The 17,353-nt window shown below is 36.1% G+C and overlaps 1 protein-coding gene across 4 annotated transcripts in view; it reads right to left on the minus strand.

Annotated features, from left to right (window-relative positions):
• Positions 1 to 17,353, minus strand: part of ANKIB1 (ankyrin repeat and IBR domain containing 1) — a 167,989-nt gene that overhangs the window by 100,540 nt on the left and 50,096 nt on the right. For 2 of the 4 annotated variants that reach the window (XM_014590547.2, XM_006155542.3), the window contains exon 3: positions 3,171 to 3,471. In XM_014590547.2, coding sequence (XP_014446033.1) covers positions 3,171 to 3,471 — 301 coding nt within the window. Of the gene's footprint in view, positions 1 to 3,170; positions 3,472 to 3,819; positions 3,902 to 15,287; positions 15,309 to 17,353 lie in introns of those variants that run through there. The other 2 variants (XM_014590548.2, XM_006155544.3) reach the window with 2 other exon arrangements.

The raw sequence follows: 17,353 nt of genomic DNA on the forward strand, positions 1-17,353 counted from the left end.
CCCCCCTCATAAAAAAAAAACAAAAACAAAACAAAAAAACCTCTCAAAAAAAAAAAAAAAAAAAAGCCTCACATCAGGCATGTGTGTGTACCCAAAATCCTGAGAAGAGAATGGAGAAGGGACTACAGTGTGACCATCCCCTTGGGGAGGTGATTTCTCACTTTCTGTCTCTCTAGTGAGTGTATGTGCCATATAGTAAAACTCTCTTTAAAAAAAAAAAAGAATCCTCGAATTCTTGACCTTGGCATTTAGTAGCTTCTACTTAGAAAGGCCTCTATCTTCCTTTTTAAGTCATGTGTTTTACTACTCTTCCACGAAATACTTCAATTTTCAGATGCTTGAAACACTGAAAAGGACTTCTCAAACTCTTCCGTGGAAAAGAATCACAAGGAGAACTTGTTAAAACATTCCTGGCATCTACCAGAGATTCTGCTCTGGAGTCAGGAGATTTAATGAGCCTGAGAATTTGTATTTGTAACAAGTTCCTGGGAGTTACTGATGCAGCAGGACTGAGAATTCCATTATAAGTAGCTTCCTCTAAATACTTAAGACAGAAAGATTTTTATTTTATTATTTATTTGAGAGGGTTTTTTGCTATAAAAACTCTCAAATAAATAAGGCACGTGTGCTTGCCAGAGAGACAGAAAGTGAGAAATCAATTTATTTATTTATTTATTTATTTATTTGAGAGTTTTCTGTCGTAGGGCACGTGCGCTTGCCAGAAAGATAGAGAGAGATATATATATATATATATATAAAATATAAATTAACTGTTATACTCTTCAATGCTTGTAATGGTCACTGCCTAAATAATCTAGTTCTTATGATAATATTATTTGGGGGCTAATAATGAGATCATAATTATCTTGGTGATTAAAAATGTGAAAACTGAGGCTCAGACAAGTAAAGTTACTTAGCTGCTTTGGTGGGATTATAATTCCTATTTTCTTGCATTCGGAACGCAAACCATGGCCGAATACGTGGGAGTCCAGCAACATAGCCATTACGCTAACTGCTGGTCCAAAAAGTCTTGTTTAATTAAAAATGAGAATAATAAAAGTCATTAAGGGCCTATGTCTGGCCAAGAGTATTGTCAAATATAAATAAGAGATTAAAGGTAAGTTTCATGTGGGTAAAATGCTGAATTTTGTTGATGAAAACTACAATAAATGTAAGGTTTTTATAGGTCTCTGTTTGGAATGTTATATATTAAATCAAAGAGCTCTTCTGCAAACAGCCATCCAATTGTCTATTTATGTAATATGTTGACAGATCAGTTAAAATACACATACATTCACACACTCACACATGCATCATTGGGCCTGCCAGACAGACAGAATAAACTCAGTACTAATTTCCCTGAATGAGCTAAAAAGAATGCTGGTAAAAATAACATACTTCAATTTTTAAAGCAATTTAATAAGCATGTCATCATAAACATATTTCAAAATCGAAAACTATAAAACCAATGCTTATAGAGAAGTTTTGGATATAAGATATTAAAGCAGCAATTTAAGAGCATTATTACTACTATTAAGAATAAGTTAATTTCTACCCTAATCTACTTGAGAAATATGATACAGTCCCATCAATATCTGTCACATAGCAGGTATTCTGCCACAGCAGGTGGGCATAGAACAACATACAGAAAAGCTTGTATCCAAAGTCTCAGAAATTCTGCTATTATTCTCTCTTCTCTCAAATCCTATGATATCCTTCCACCACACTCAATCAGTGTTAGAAAGCACTGTTTGAAAAAAAAAAAGCTTCAAGTTAACAATTGTCATTAATTAGTAGGCAAAAGTGACAAAATCCCAAGAAGTGAAATGACAACGATTCTAAAAACAAGTATCACAAGTAGTAGCAGTAAACAAAAGTTGATAGCACAAGGGTTTTAGAAAGGAACTTTAGATGCACTAAAGAAGTTATGGAAGCAGTTGTAATCTTCTAATATGAATGAAAAAATGGGCATTCAAATTTTTGGTATATTGATCAATTTAGAAGTATAAAATACATACACAAGAAAACTATATTATCATATAAATGTATTCATTCATTTATTTTAATTTGACCAGAGAAAGACAGACACACAGAGAGAAGGAAAGTGAGAAAGCAAGCCACCAGGTCTGGGACTTGGAACTGTAGTCGGCCGTATGGGAATGTCCAGCACCTTAACCATCACACCACCTGCAGACAATCTGCGCTTCTGAAATCATCTTCCGCAGGGCGTGCTAAGCGAGGATGAAGGGCTCCTTCAGAGATCATAATTTGAGATTCCATACACAACAAATGGCCCTCAGATACATATTTTAATCTGATTAGGATCATTGCTTTTCTAATAAAGGTACATATTTTTAATAATGAATGTACTCTGTGATTCAATCTAAAATGTTCCCCATTCATACTTAAACTATCCATACAAAAGAACTTCTATGTACTCTATCTGAAAGAAATGAAATTAGGAGCTCAGAAAAAACTTTTCTGTTGCATGTATAGTAGCGATTAGATTACATAGAGTAATAATTTCTTAGTTTAGTTAGGATTCTTTATTATATGAGTAATTTTATCTAACCCTATTTTTAGATATTTTAGATATATTTATATACATATGAAATATAGATGAAAAATTAAAATATCTACTTAGGAGCGCTTTAATGTCTACTAAACAGGAAAAAAGAAACATGTGAAATTGTGATTTTTTTTTTTTAAAGATCCCAATAAATATTTTAGGTCTTTATCCATGTTCAGTGAACTATTCAGTTCTAGATAATATAACTATAGGTCCCACTTGCCAAGATCTGCCATATCCAATATGTATAAGTTTTACTAATTTGCTGCAAATAAATTGACTGCAAAAATATGCAGAATGTATCTCCACTAAAACTAAAACCATATAACGGTGCTTAATTGGTAACAATTATCTTAGGACTATCAGTAAATTTTTAATTTCTCTTACTTTCAGTTTATTTCAAAGGTTGACTGTTAACCTTTGGGTCTGCCTCCCCACAATAAGAAATAACTTTATTTAAAAGGAGCCTTGATTCTTAAAGAATGATGGAAAGAACAAAAAGGATTAAATTATTGTTAACTAGAACAAACACTGGTTATTATGTATTACAGTATGACACAAATTTTACAATGTAAAATATTTTTTAAAAACAAAGTTTTACCTCCACACAGGCTTTCATCCCTGAGGCAGCTGCATAGTGCAGGGGTGTGTTTTTTTTGTTATCAACGGCATCAATGGCTGCTCTCTCATATTCGCCTTGGTCAAGTTTTGCTCCTTTCCATTTTAAAATCATCTGCAGACAATCTGCTCTTCTGAAATCATCTTCCGCAGGGCGTGCTAAGCGAGGATGAAGGGCTCCTTCAGAGATCATAATTTGAGGTCCCATACACAACAAATGCATAGATGTTTCATTGTGCACATTTCGTTTATTTGGATTTCCATCTCTACCAAAAAGAAAAGTCCTGAAATGGAAAGAAAAATAAAAAAAATAAAAAAGAAAACCACTTTTTTCCTTTCTTGAAATTCATAGAAGGAAACAAATTTCAAAGAGAAACTCTGCTTCTAAAATGATTATCCAATGTCTACTGAAGTGTTTGGCTCACTCTAAGTTGAATGTCTAATTTTTGTAAGTTTCTAAAAACTCCATTCTAGGGGCCATAAGGTGGCATGGTGGTTAAGGCATTGGATTCCCTCATGGCCAAATGTGGTTTTAGTCCTGGTTCCAGTAGCTTGAAAATCATGCCAGGTATGTGTGTGTGCCCAAAATCCTGAGAAGAGAATGAAGAGAAGGGATTGCAGCATAGACATACCCCCTAGTGAGCTGGGGGTGAGATGGGGAGGGGTGGGTGATTTCTCATCTCACTATCTCTGATTCTCTTCAGCAAGTGCATGTGCTCTCTGGCAAAAATCTAAACAAACAAACAAACAAAAAACCATTCCATTCTAGAATACTATGAAGGGTCTTCAAAAGTATATAAAAATGGGCATTATGAAAAGCTTAGGCATATATTTCAAGGTTTTTGTGCCAAAATAAACTTGTACTTTATTCCATTTTTCCACAAACTCTTTGAAGTCCCCTTGCAATACTACAAAAAATAAACTTAAATATTTTTATAGTATTTGCTAATAAAACAAGAGAAGAAAAGAAAGGGAAGAGAAGGGCCAGCAGGCAGCACAGTGCTTAATTCTGGATCCAGTGGCTCAAAAATCCCACCGAGCATGTGTGTATGCATGCCCAAAATCCCAAGAGGAGAACATAGGAGGTTTAGTGGTATGGCCATCCCTCTAGGGAACGACTTCTCACTTTGTCTGTCTCTGTCTCTGTCTCTCTTTGGTGAGTACAAAAATCAAAACAAAAAATGAACATGTGTGTATGCATTGCCAAAATCTGGAGAGGAGAACAGAGAAGGGAGGTACGGTGTGACCATTCCCCCTGGGGTTGGGGGAGGTGATTTCTCTTGCTTTCTCCAGCTAGTACATATATCCAATAGCAAAAACTAGGAGGGGAAAACAAAAGGGACAAAGAAGAAACAGGAGGGAAATGAATAAGAGGGGAAGAAAAATGTAAGAGAAAAGGAAGTGGTAAGGTATAGGGAAGAAAAGAAAGCAAAGGGACAATTTACAGATTAATATGATAATCATATAAAAATCTTAGGGTACAGTAAGAATTCTATATGTTTTCCTTTATAGTTTTCCCCTATTTATCCTGTGTACGTATTTGTTCATTTTTTAAATTGCTAGAGGCACATGTGTTTGTCAGAGACGGGGTTTTTGCCGCTCTTTCATTTTTCTACCCTGTTAGAAATAATTTGGGAATACATGCCCACACACTAGTGTGTTTTTCAAGCCACCAGGGCCAGGACTCAAACTGGGTTAGCCATATAGGATCCAACTTTCTTCAACCACCAGGTTATTGAGCCAGCCCTTTACTTAATAGTGATGACAACTAATATAAGGGCAGCGAGTAATGCATAGAGCTGACGCTAAATTTTAAAATCAAATTTTTTCTATCTGGGGTTATCAACAAGTCTTTAAAATAATAAGGTACATATTATATAGTATCCTAGTCTGCTTGAGCTGCTATAATCAAAATACCACAAACTGCATGGCTTATGAAAGACATTTATTTTTTCATAGTTCTAAAGACTATGGTGAATCCAAAATCAAGGTGCCAGCAGATTCACTGTCTGGTAAGGTCTTGTTCCTCATAGGAACCACTATTCCTGGAACACTAATCCCATTCATGAGAGTGCCAGTCTCACAGTTTGATTACCTCCCAAAGGTCCCACTTTTTTATTTTTATTTTTTTTGGCCAGAGTTTATCAGAGCTTGACAGAGAGACAAAGAGAGTGGGAGAAGGAGGAAGAGCCTGTCACCCAGTGGGCCATAGTCAGCGCAATCCTTTTTCCTCCATTTCTCCACCCTGTTGGGATTTTGGGTATGCATGCACATGTAGTACGTTTTTCAAGTCACCAAAATTGGAGTTCAAACTATACAGTTTGAAATGAGATATGCCCCCTAACCAGGTCAGGTCCTACTTCTATCTTTTTTTTCTTTTAGTGATTAAGCAGCATTTATTATTATTTAATTCTTGCTGTGGAGCACATGCTCACCAGAAACAAAGACAGAGAGAGAGAAAGAGAAAGTGAGAAATTCCTCCCTTTGGGGGATGGCCACGCTGCAATCTCTTCTCTATTCTCTCAGGCTTTTGGGCATGCACACTTATGCTCTGCTAGGTCTGGGACTTGAATCACAGTCACCTATGTGGGATCCAGCTTTCTTACCCACCATATCATCTGCTGACCTGATCCCACTTCTTAATAGCATCACCTTGGGCATTAGCATTTTAAATATATGAATTTGGGGAGACAAACTTTCACTCCACAGCACAGGGTATAATACTTTCTGAGGGGAGATAAACTGTGGTTAGTTCTATAAGACTAATATCTAATTCCATGAAGGCAGACTTTACCAAAGATGGGTCCAGAAGAGCCACTTTAAATGTTATCAAAACTAGATATATGAGTTGTGCCTTGCTCTCGATACATTCATAAGCTAGAGAGACATGAGACTAATAATTGAGCCAATTCAGTGGCTAAACAGTGTATCAAAAATGAACTGGAAAAAATAACTTGCTATTATATGCCCAGGCAATACTAGAAAACACACAAATACACTACAATGGCACACAAATCTCTTTGGAGGTAAATGCCTGCATATACTGTAAAGGATTGAGATCATTAGGATTAATTTAAGCTCAAAACAATACTGGAAAGGTGGAAGGACTAAATAATAATTATGACAGGAAAAAAAAATTAAAAACAAGTAAAAAAACAAAACAAAACAAAACAAACACAACCGACCATAAAGGAACCAGCTGAATGAGTTAGCCAAGCTGGAAAGCTCTTATGAGAAAAAGGCTGAGTAAGTGGTCCAGTCTAAGGCAGTAGAAGGTCCCAGACAACTTTCAGAACAATTCTGGATCTCTCCTGCTCTTAATGATTCATGACTCTGGAAAGCTCAGCAGTATGGCCTTTGAAAACTATCCTGGTTAGGTTTTTAGCATCCACATTTATTAGAATTTTCCTGAATCTACTGAAAGTTAGAGATGAGGTCTCTGGGGCAGGAAAAGATGAATTATTACTATAATAGTAAGGTGAGTATACTTATCTGAAATGCTTGGAATCAGAAGTGTTTTGGATTTCAGACTTCTTGAGATTTTAGGACATGTACATATACATAATGAGACTTCTTAGGTCATGATACTTTAAGACCAAAGTCTAAACAGGAAACTCATTCATGTTTCATATATATATACCTTACACACAGAGCCTGAAGGTAATTTTATACAATACTGTCATACTGCAGTATTTTGACTGCAATCCATCACATGAGATCAGGTGTGGAATTTTCCATTTCTGGTGTCATATCTGCACTCAAAAGTTTTGAGTGCAGAGCATGTAGGACTTTGGATTTTTAGATTAGAAATGCTCAATCTGTACTTATTTGTAATAACCATGCCAGTTTCTCAAAACCCAATTTTCCCACTGCCCCAGTGCAGTCAGAACCAGATTAGATATTACTCTCCATGCACTGGACAAGTTACATGATAACTCCTACCAATATACTAAAGTAACTGCTGATATTTATACTTTTTGATAAAGTAAACACATTCTTGGGAATTTATCTTAAAAAGAAAACTTAAATTTAAAAAATCTATAAGAACAATGACATTCATCTGATATAGTGTTATTCTGAATAGAAAAATCTGGGATCTATTCATGTCTCTGGTAATATGAGAAATGGGAAATGTAAATCATGGAATACCTTCACAATAGAAAATTATAATTGTTTAAAGTCTAACTACAGGCCAGTCAGTGGTGTGGTGGATAAGGCAGCTGGATCCCACATGACAGACTATGTGGTTCAAGTCTCAGACTCAGCGACTTGAAAAACACATTGAGGGCGTGGGCATGTGTATCCAAAATTCCAAGAGGAGAGAGAAATGGAGAAGGGACAGGGGCATGACCATTCCTTATGGGACAAGGGGGTATTTTCTCACTATTCCTCTCTCTCTCTCTCTGTTGAGCATATAGATTCCATGGCAAATCAAAAAAGGGGGGGACTCTATCCAAAAATACATGTACCTAAGTGGAAATATAATAACAAAATTTCATTTGCCTTCACAATCCTCTGAATCTTTATGTATAAAGACTAGAAAAGCAAAACAAAAACAAAACAAAAAGACTAGAAGGGAACATGGAATAATTCTAACAGTTGTTTAAGATAAAAAAGTATGAGAATTTTATTTGTTTACAGTTCATATATTTTGCTTAAATGTTAAAAAATGTATCCTCCCTAGACAACAGGTGACGATAAAATTTCCAATCGTATTTCCTAATATTTATAAGTATTGGATTACCATGAATAACAATACTCTTACAGCATATTAAATATTAAAACCTCTTCTGATGGGACCAGTAGTTGGTGTAATGGCTATGTTGCTGGACTCCCATGTCTTCAACCGCGGTTTGAGTCCTGGATCCACTGGCTCAAACTTACACCGGGCACATGTGCATGCGTGCCCTAGATCCTGGTAGGAGAATGGAGAAGGAATTACAGTGTGCCCATCTGCCTCTGCCTTGCGGGGGTGATTTCTTGCTTTCTGTCTCTGTCTTTTTGGCGAGCGCATGCACCCTATAGTAAAAACCTCTCAAAAAAAACACACACACAAAAAAACACCTCTTCTGAGAAGCATTATTATCAACAACAAAAAAAGATCTTTCTTTTCTAATGCCAGAGGGCACTTGTGCACCACAGGGGAGAAAGAGAAAGAGAATGTGACCCTCTATTCCTATGGGGCCTGGTCATGCCACAATCCCCATTTTTTCATTTCTCTTTTCCTGTCAGGTTACTGATCATGTGTGCACAATGCCCAGCATGTTTTTCAAGTCAGCAGGGCCAAGACTCAAACTGGCCATACCCTTAGTTGCTTAACCACTGCGCAACTAAGGTAGCCCAGAATTTAATTTCTTTAAAATTTAAGAATTATTGGGGCCAGCAGGTGGCGTAATGGTAAGGTGCTAGACTCCCACATGGCCAACCAGGGTTTGAGACCCAGATCCAGCAGCCTGAAGCTCAATTTGGGCTCAAGTGCATGTGTACCCCAAATCTCAGGAGGATAAGGGATTGTGATATGGCCGTCCCCCCTCTGGGGGTGATTTTTCACTCTCTCTCTCTGGTGAGCTCATGCACCCAATAGCAAAAACTTTACCGAAAAAATTTAAGAATTATTAAAATTAACAAGATTCTGTAATATCTTGTACAACCACATTTATCTAGTCGTTTCTATTCCCATTTCCAATGTATCAGTTACTCTTTCTTTTAGTTTGTTTAGGAGAGTCAGGTTTTTATCACCATGAAATTTAATGTAAGATGGAAGGATAGATAAAAAAGAATCTCTCTCTCTCTCATATTTAAACATCTCTAGGTACTCTAATAGACAAGAGTGAATGAAACACTTCTGCAAATGTTTTCATATCTAAACTGCCAAGCTGTTATTAACTGAACTGAACACACAAAAATAATATTAAGTCAAAGTATTAAAATAGTTTCTTTATACATACGAAAGATTCTCATCTTTATTCAACATAGTACTATACCTGGGTAAACAATATGTGTTAAAACTATTTATAAAATTGGGTATTTTAATTTTATTAATTCATATTAGTGTTTTCCTCTCACCTGCTTAAATCCAAAGTAGTCCTTAATTTACACAAATATATAAACAGAACAATAAAATTGGGTATTTTAATTTTATTAATTCATATTAGTGTTTTCCTCTCACCTGCTTAAATCCAAAGTAGTCTTCCTTAATTTACACAAATATATAAATAGAACAATAAATATGTAATGGATATGTTTGTTTTAGACATACCCCTTACTGTATCAGTAGTTATTAGGTATTTTTTACTACCTACATATAAGGTTATTTCTGGAATGAGGAAAGGAGATCATTTGTAGGAAAGATCAGAGAAAATACTAACCTGGAAAAAAATTCACTCATTCATTTGATCCTAATAACCCATCCTAGATTCATGTGTTATTTTCGAGATGCTTTTCCTATTAATTCTCAAATGAAGAGTTTGCAACTGTTACATCTATTTCTTCTACATTCATTTTCTACCTCGATGTGACTATATTTTGTAACTACGCTGAAATTTTACTATCTCATATCATAGGGAATTTCCTAAGAGCTAAACTCTCCATCATTGTTCTTAATTTTTGTTTTAAACATGAAATTGTTGACTGTTTCATTTACATCTGGACCTTTTATCTTGTTTTCCATATCTACGTAAGTTTTCAATAACTCTCTCAATTTATTTTAAGTAAAACTCCTACCTATGATGATGGAAATAAATTTACCCCTTACTGGAAGCAAATTTCAGTTAACTTCACTTTCTTCCTCATACTTACTCACTTCTTTCAGAGAATAAATCCACTTTCAAAGCTATTTATCCTTCAATAATTTCTGTGAATAAACTTTGGAAATTGTGAAGTATGATCAGAACCCAAATGGTAGGAAGTAGTGGCAAAATCATGGTTTCTTTTCAAAAAGTTTCTACTATTATTATTTGTGATAATGCTTTTTATTTTTTTTAAAAAAAGAGGTTTTTGCTATAGGGTGAATGTGCTTGCCGGAAAGACAGAGACAGAAAGAAAGTGAGAAATTAACCCCAGGTGGTGTGGCCACACCACAATCCCTTCTCTTCTATTCTCTCAGGATTTGGGGTGGTTACGCACACGTGCCTGGCACCAATTTTAAGCTGCAGGGTCCAGGACTTACACTGCAGTCAACTACATGGGAGGCCAGTGGTGTAATCATTACACTACCTGCTGCTCCCTCTGTGATAATTCTTAATGCTGTGTCACCTGACCTCTATACCATATTCTAACCTTAACTTTCTCTTTTTATTTTTCACAATTATTTACTTAATTTTATTATTTTTAAAAGAATTATTTAACTTAATTTATTATTATTACTTTAATATGACAAAAGAGAGACAGATAAAGAGAGAGAAGAGAGAGGGCAAGTGAGAAAGCAAGTCACCAGGTCCAAACCTCGAATGCGGCCAGCCATGTGGGAGTCCAGTGCTTTAACCATCTGCTAGCCCCTATTATTATTATTTTTTAATTTAGAGAGAGAAATAGAAAGGGCAAGCTGCCAGATCTGGGTCTCAAACTACAGTTGGCCATGTGGGAGTCCAGTGCCCCAAGCACCATGCAACCTGCCAGCCCCCTAACTTTTTCTAAGTCCCTCTCTCTTTTGGATATTTTTAGAAGTTTTTGCTATAGGGCACATGTGCTCGCCAGAAAGACAGAGACAGAGAGACAGAAAACGAGAAATCACCCCCCAGGGGGATGGCCACACCGCAATCCCTTCTCCTCCATTTTCCTCTCAGGATCTTGGGCACGCATGCACACACATGTGGCCTGAGTTTAAGCCACCAGGTCCGGGACTCGAACCACGGTTGACTACATGGGAGTTCAGTGACATAGCCATTACGCTAACTGCTGGTCCCTTGGATTTTTTTGTAAGAGAGATTTTCCCTATAAGAAGTGTATTCTTGTCCTTGTCTAAGAGACAGAGAGACAGAGAGAAAGTGAGAACTCACCCGCCTGGAGGATGGCCATGCTGCAATCTCTTCCCCTCCATTCTCCTCTCGGGATCCTGGGCATGCATGCACATGTGCCTGGCGTCAGTTAAAAGCCTCCGGGTTTGGGACTAGAACCCCGGTCGCACATGGGAGTCCAGTGAAATGATCATTATGCCATCTGCTGGTCCCATCTGTTTGTATATTTTGCTATCATCTCAACTGAACTTCTCCGTAATAACAGTCTTTTTCCCAGAGTCTCTATTTCTTCCAATAACCCTCTTACTCTCCCAGTCAGAAACATATATTCTCAGTTCCTTTTAAATCTCCTCTTTTATACAACAAATACTAACAGAGTGCTCATTATTGGCCAGGTAGTATTCTAGAAGTCAGACATACAGTAAAGAAACAAATTAAGTTCTTACTCTATAGTGTAAAATAGGGGGGAGGGAAGATTGGGATAGAGAAGACTACATTTCAATGAATTTAAAAGAACACAATAAATCCTGAAATATTAAAGAATAGAAAAAAGACATCAGGATTTTGAAAATCTATTTTAACTAATCCTCAAAGCTATGGACCTTGATATTAATACATGCTGTAATAAAGATTTCATTGTTTATTTATACCCAAAGACAGACTCCTTTTATTTCTAAAGAATCAAAAGAAGCTGTTCTGGAAAAGAAACAACTACTGAATGATATATCCAAATTAGAACACACAGATGCCAAAGTCCAAGGCTTTTTTGCTACATTAAGCAGCAACTATGAGTATCAATTTAGTTTCTCATAAAAGGGGCAGTGTGGTGTGGCATAACATAAACACACACTCAGCACTTAGGTTCAGAGAGAAACAAATGCAAACTAGTTGATGAATTATAAATTCATCTTCTTTTACATACTGTGCTGCTTAAGAAAGTGATGCCTATTATGGAAGGCACCATAAATCTAAAGGAAATGAGGATAAAATCAAGGCCTTATCCCAAAAGATCCCTATTAGGCATTTTTGCTTTTGCCTACACATATGAAGGGTCTTGGAAAGGTTCATGGAAAAATAGAAATAAAGTAATTTTGAAATATATGCATAGTTTTTCCATAATATGCATTAGCCATAAAATTTCTGAAGACCATTCAGTATGTCACGTGTTAGGAATCTAGCCAAGCTGAGCCAGAGTCTAACTGAAGTGGCAGGCAGGCTGGCAACAGATTACATGAGGCAGCCTAAGACAATCAAAGTCATCAACTTTTTAAAAGTTAAGCAAGGTTAACTGAATACAGTGAGATATCTGAAGCTAACTGAAACACAATTAAAACAGAATTGTGATTTTTCTTTTTATAAAAAAGTTTGCCAGAGGACATCTCTGTAATCAGCAGAGAGAAAGTGAGAAAGCAACCCCAGATAGGGTATGGTATGCTGCAATCCCTTCTCTATCTCTCCCTCTTTTTGGGGATTTTGGACAGGTACACACACTTGCCCATCAAGGTTTTTAGGCTGCTGGGTCTGAAACTCAAACCATGCAGCTTTCCATGTGGAATCCAGCCACCTTACCCAACATGTCACAACAAGTCTGTGATTCATCTTAATTCTGATGGGTAAATGGCATTTATCCTTATTCTACATAAATATTAGAACAAATTAATTATTCAAAAAGCAACTATTCATTTAAAATAATAATGTGACAAAAAAAATAGAGAACCCATGGAATGGAAGAAAATATTTACAAACCATATATCTGATAAGGAGTTAAAGTCCAGAATATATAAGTTACTCAAATAACTTAATAACAGATAAACCATATACCCAATTAACAAATGGTCAAAGGGTCTGAGTGGTCATTTTTCCAAAGACATAAAAATGGCATACACATATTATTAAAAAAAAGTTTAACCTCACTAATCATTGGGGAAATGCAAATCAAAGCCACATTAAGATATTACCTTACCGGGAACCAGCAGTTAGCATAATGGCTATGTCGCTGGACTCCCACGTAGTCCAACTGCGGTTCGTGTCCCGGACCCGGTGGCTTACAACTCACACCGAGCGCATGTGTGTGCGCGTGCCCAATATCCCGAGAACAGAATGGAGGAGAAGGGATTGCGGCGTGACCATCCCCCCTAGGGGGTGATTTCTCGCTTTCTGTCTCTATGTCTCTCTCTGTCTGTCTGGCGAGCACACACACCCTATAGTGAAAATCTCTCTAAAAAAAAGAAAAAAGGTCTTACCTTACCCTTGTTAAGATGGTTATTATCAGATACTCAAAAGAAAAGTATTGGCAAGGATGTGGGAAAAGGAAATTCTTGTATACTGTTGGCAGGAATGTAAATCGATACAAACATTATAAGAAAACAGTATGGAGGTTCCTCAAAGAATACAAGTAGAACTACTGTATCATCCAGCAATCTCACTTCTGGATATATTGCCAAAAAAAATAAAATCACTGTCTTAAAGAAATATGTGCACTCCTATGTTAACTGCAGCATTATTTACAACAGCCAAGATATAGAAACAACCTAAGTATCTATCAAGGGATGAATGGATAAAAAAACATGGTGAACATAAAATAAAATATTACTCAGTATTAAGAAAATTCAGTCATTTGTGACATGAACGAAGCTAGAGGAATTTTCTCAATGCAATGAAACAGACACAGAAAGACAAATACTACATTATCTCACTTAGATATAGAATCTAAAAAAGATAGAGAATAAAATGTAGAAAAGCTGACAGGGAATAGAATGATGGGTCAAACAAAGGAAATGGGGAGATGCTGATCAAAGGCAAATTTTCAATTATAACACCAATTCAGTTCTAGAGACATAACCTAAGGCATGGTGACTGTATCAATAGTTAATCAAAATTTGCTACAAGAATATCTGAAGCATTCTCACCATACCAAGAAAGACAACTATGTGACGTGATAATTATATTACTTAGTTTGATTGTGGTAGCCATTTCACAATGTATAAATATATCAAAACAACATATTGCAAATCTTAAATATATATAATTTTTATGTCAATTATACTTCAATAAAGCTAGAAAACAAATTTGTAATCCTCTATGCATTATCTAAGTTAATTTCCCCCAAACAAAAAGTAAAATTACCTAAATTAAGTAAATTATGGTTTTCAGATATGCAATAAGGTCATTTCTGATTCTACTGCACTATGTTTAAATCTTTAATAAAGAAATTATATGAATCATTGTTCTTCAAACTACTAAGAAAAGGAAAAAACTCAAGACTTTAGGTTGAAGTGAATAAAAATGCAAGTATAAAGTGAGGTACAAATTATATGACCAAAGCATAAAAGTAGTCCAAACTGATAACTAAAGTAAACACACAATCATGTATGCATGAGTGCCCCAAATCTCAGGAGAACAACGGAGAAGGGATTCTATTCCTGGAGGGTGATTTCTCACTTTCCCTCTTACTGTCTCTCTCGAACCAGTGCATGCGTCCAATGGCAAAAACCTTAAAAAAGCGAGAGAGAGAGAAAAACAAGAATGGCACTGTTTTACATGTTTATGAATCTGTTTTAATGTCTGCTTTAATAGGAAACAGGTAGATCTTCAGAGGATACAATCTATCTTAATACATTATTCTGGTTCAAGCACGTGAACAAAACTCAGTTTTTCAAAGAGGGGGTCTTAAAAAGTTCATGGAAATGTGTACTGTGAAAAAATTATGCATGATTTCAAAATACTTTGCATCAAAATAAATTTATACTTTAATTCTATATTTCCATAAACTTTTGAAGGCCCCTGTAAAGCTGGAAAAGGGAGAGTTTTAAAATAGGTAAAAACAGGTAGTTATGAATACTCATATCTGATACTCTATCAAAATTCAACATGTAATAATTTCCTTTTACTTTTCCAGACAGGGTCTCACTATGTTGCTTTCCTCCTTCCTGTCTTATCCACCCAAACAGCTGAGTCTACACACACGTCAGTACACTTAGCTTTTTCACACAGGGTCTTGCTGTGTGGAACACACTGGCTATGATCTAATGATTTTCTTGCCTCAGTCTCCTGAATAGCTGGACCATTTGGTATGTTTGTTTTGTTTTGTTTTTCTTTTTTAATTTTGTTTTTAAAAAATTCTTCCAGGGGTCAAGTGCACTCACCAGAGAGACAAAGAGAGAGAAAGCGAGAAAGCATCCTCCATGGGGAATGATCATGCCGCAATCCCTTCTCCTCCACTCCATCTCCCTCCTTTTGTCCTTGGCAAGCACACACATGTGCCTGGCATGTTTTTCAAGCTGCTGGGTCCAGGATGAGAACCATGCAGTCAGCCACAGGGGATCCAGCTGCCTTACCACCAGGCCAGTAATTTCTTAAAGATTAGTTGCAATGTAGTATCTGAAACTACATCAATGAACTTTTTATACTATATGTCATTAAAATCTATTGGTCTACCTTACATTTTAAATAAATCTTTTACCCATGCATAATTTTAAAAAATAAAACACTGAGCCTTTGCAAAATAACGATTCACTGAGTTATTTAGATCTTCTAGATGTTGTCATATTCCATTTATACAATATAAAAAAACAAAATAACATCAGTTTATATCACCATCAATCTTATCAGAAGTTTTAAGACCAGCAGATGGCAGAGGGGTTACATCGCTAAACTACCACATGGCTAACCAGGGTTCAAGTCACAGACCCAGAGGCGTGAAACTCACGCCGGGTGCATGTATGTACATGTGTAGGAGAATAGACAAGGGACTGTGGTGTGGCTATTCCCTTTGCGGGGTGATTTCTTGCTTTCCCTCTCATTGTCTCTGTCTCTTTCTCTCTCTGGCAAATACATGTGTCCTAAGGCAAAAACTTCTACCCCCCTCCCCCCCAAAAAAAGTTTCTAAGTACTAGGAAGTTTTTGATTTAACAGTAATAAACACAAGTTTTCCAAAATTTTAGTATTCACTTGAAAGCTCTTATTATATATTTAGCAACAAATTTTGGCAGTCGTTTTTGTTGCACTGACAGACTCACTAAAATCATTTTCAAGAAAATGTCAGCTAAAAACCCGAGTCTGAATAACCATTATTATTATTATTTTTTTGGTTGCAAGTTGTAAAATGGTATTACAGGAAAACAGTGTTTCAACTCCTAATTCAAACAATAGCACAGTGTTCTTCTTGTAAGCTATCATCGCAATTTGGTATACAAAAGTGCTTTTTGTATTCTGCCTATCTTTCACACAGAATATTAAAAAGATAAGTACTCAAGGGTAGGGTTAATTAAAATGAATACTTTTATTGCTTTATCAAAGATTATTTTAAAGTGAAAGGGCTTTGTTTTTTTAACTCCAAGTGCTTAATGGTGATGGATAAAAATGATTACTATTGGGTTGTCAGAAAAATCAAGTTGTGTTTTTCAATGCAAAAATATATCATGACTTTTCTGACAACCCAACAGTGGTTTGATGCCACTGCCTTGATTCTTCTAAAGGTCTTAGCTGTTTACTCTCCATTTTTGTAGTATCACTGCAAATATCAACATAGTGGAGAAAAGGCAAATAACTTGTTAGATTATTATAAAAATACTTTTGATCTCACATATTTCTTGAAAGAGTCTTGGGATCTGAGTCCTCAGAATGCATTTCAAAAATAACTGGATTAGGGGCCAGCAGGTGGCAAAGTGGTTAAAGTGCTGAACTCCCACATGACCAACAACAGTTCAATCCTCAGACCTGGCAGCTTGAAACTCACACTAGGTGTGCACATACCCCCAAAATCCCAACAAAAGAATGAAGGAGAAGGGATTGCATAATGGCCATCCTCCGTGGGGAGTGATTTCTCACTTTCGTTCTCTGTCTCCAGTGAGCACACATGCCCTATAGGAAAAATCTTTAAAAAAAAAATAACTGGGTTAAACTAATTTTTCATAATATCTTCTAATTTTATAAACAGTATTTGTAAGGTTATAATATAAATGGTTAAAAAATATTTTGCTACTTGTTTCTTTATTAAAATACACATATAGGGACCAGGAGGTGGCATGATGGTTAAGGCACTGGACATTACCACATGGCCTACCAGGGTTCGAGTCCTGAATCTGGTGGCTTGCTTTCTCACTTCCTCTCTGTGTCACTCTCACCCTCTCTCTTGCTCTGGTCAAATTAAAAAATAGATGAATGAATAAATAAAATAAATAATTATTTAAAAAAAAATTCACATAGAAAG

The sequence above is a fragment of the Tupaia chinensis genome, unplaced genomic scaffold (genome assembly GCF_000334495.1).
Source record: "Tupaia chinensis unplaced genomic scaffold, TupChi_1.0 Scaffold000460_1, whole genome shotgun sequence".
Classification (NCBI taxonomy): Eukaryota; Metazoa; Chordata; class Mammalia; order Scandentia; family Tupaiidae; genus Tupaia; species Tupaia belangeri.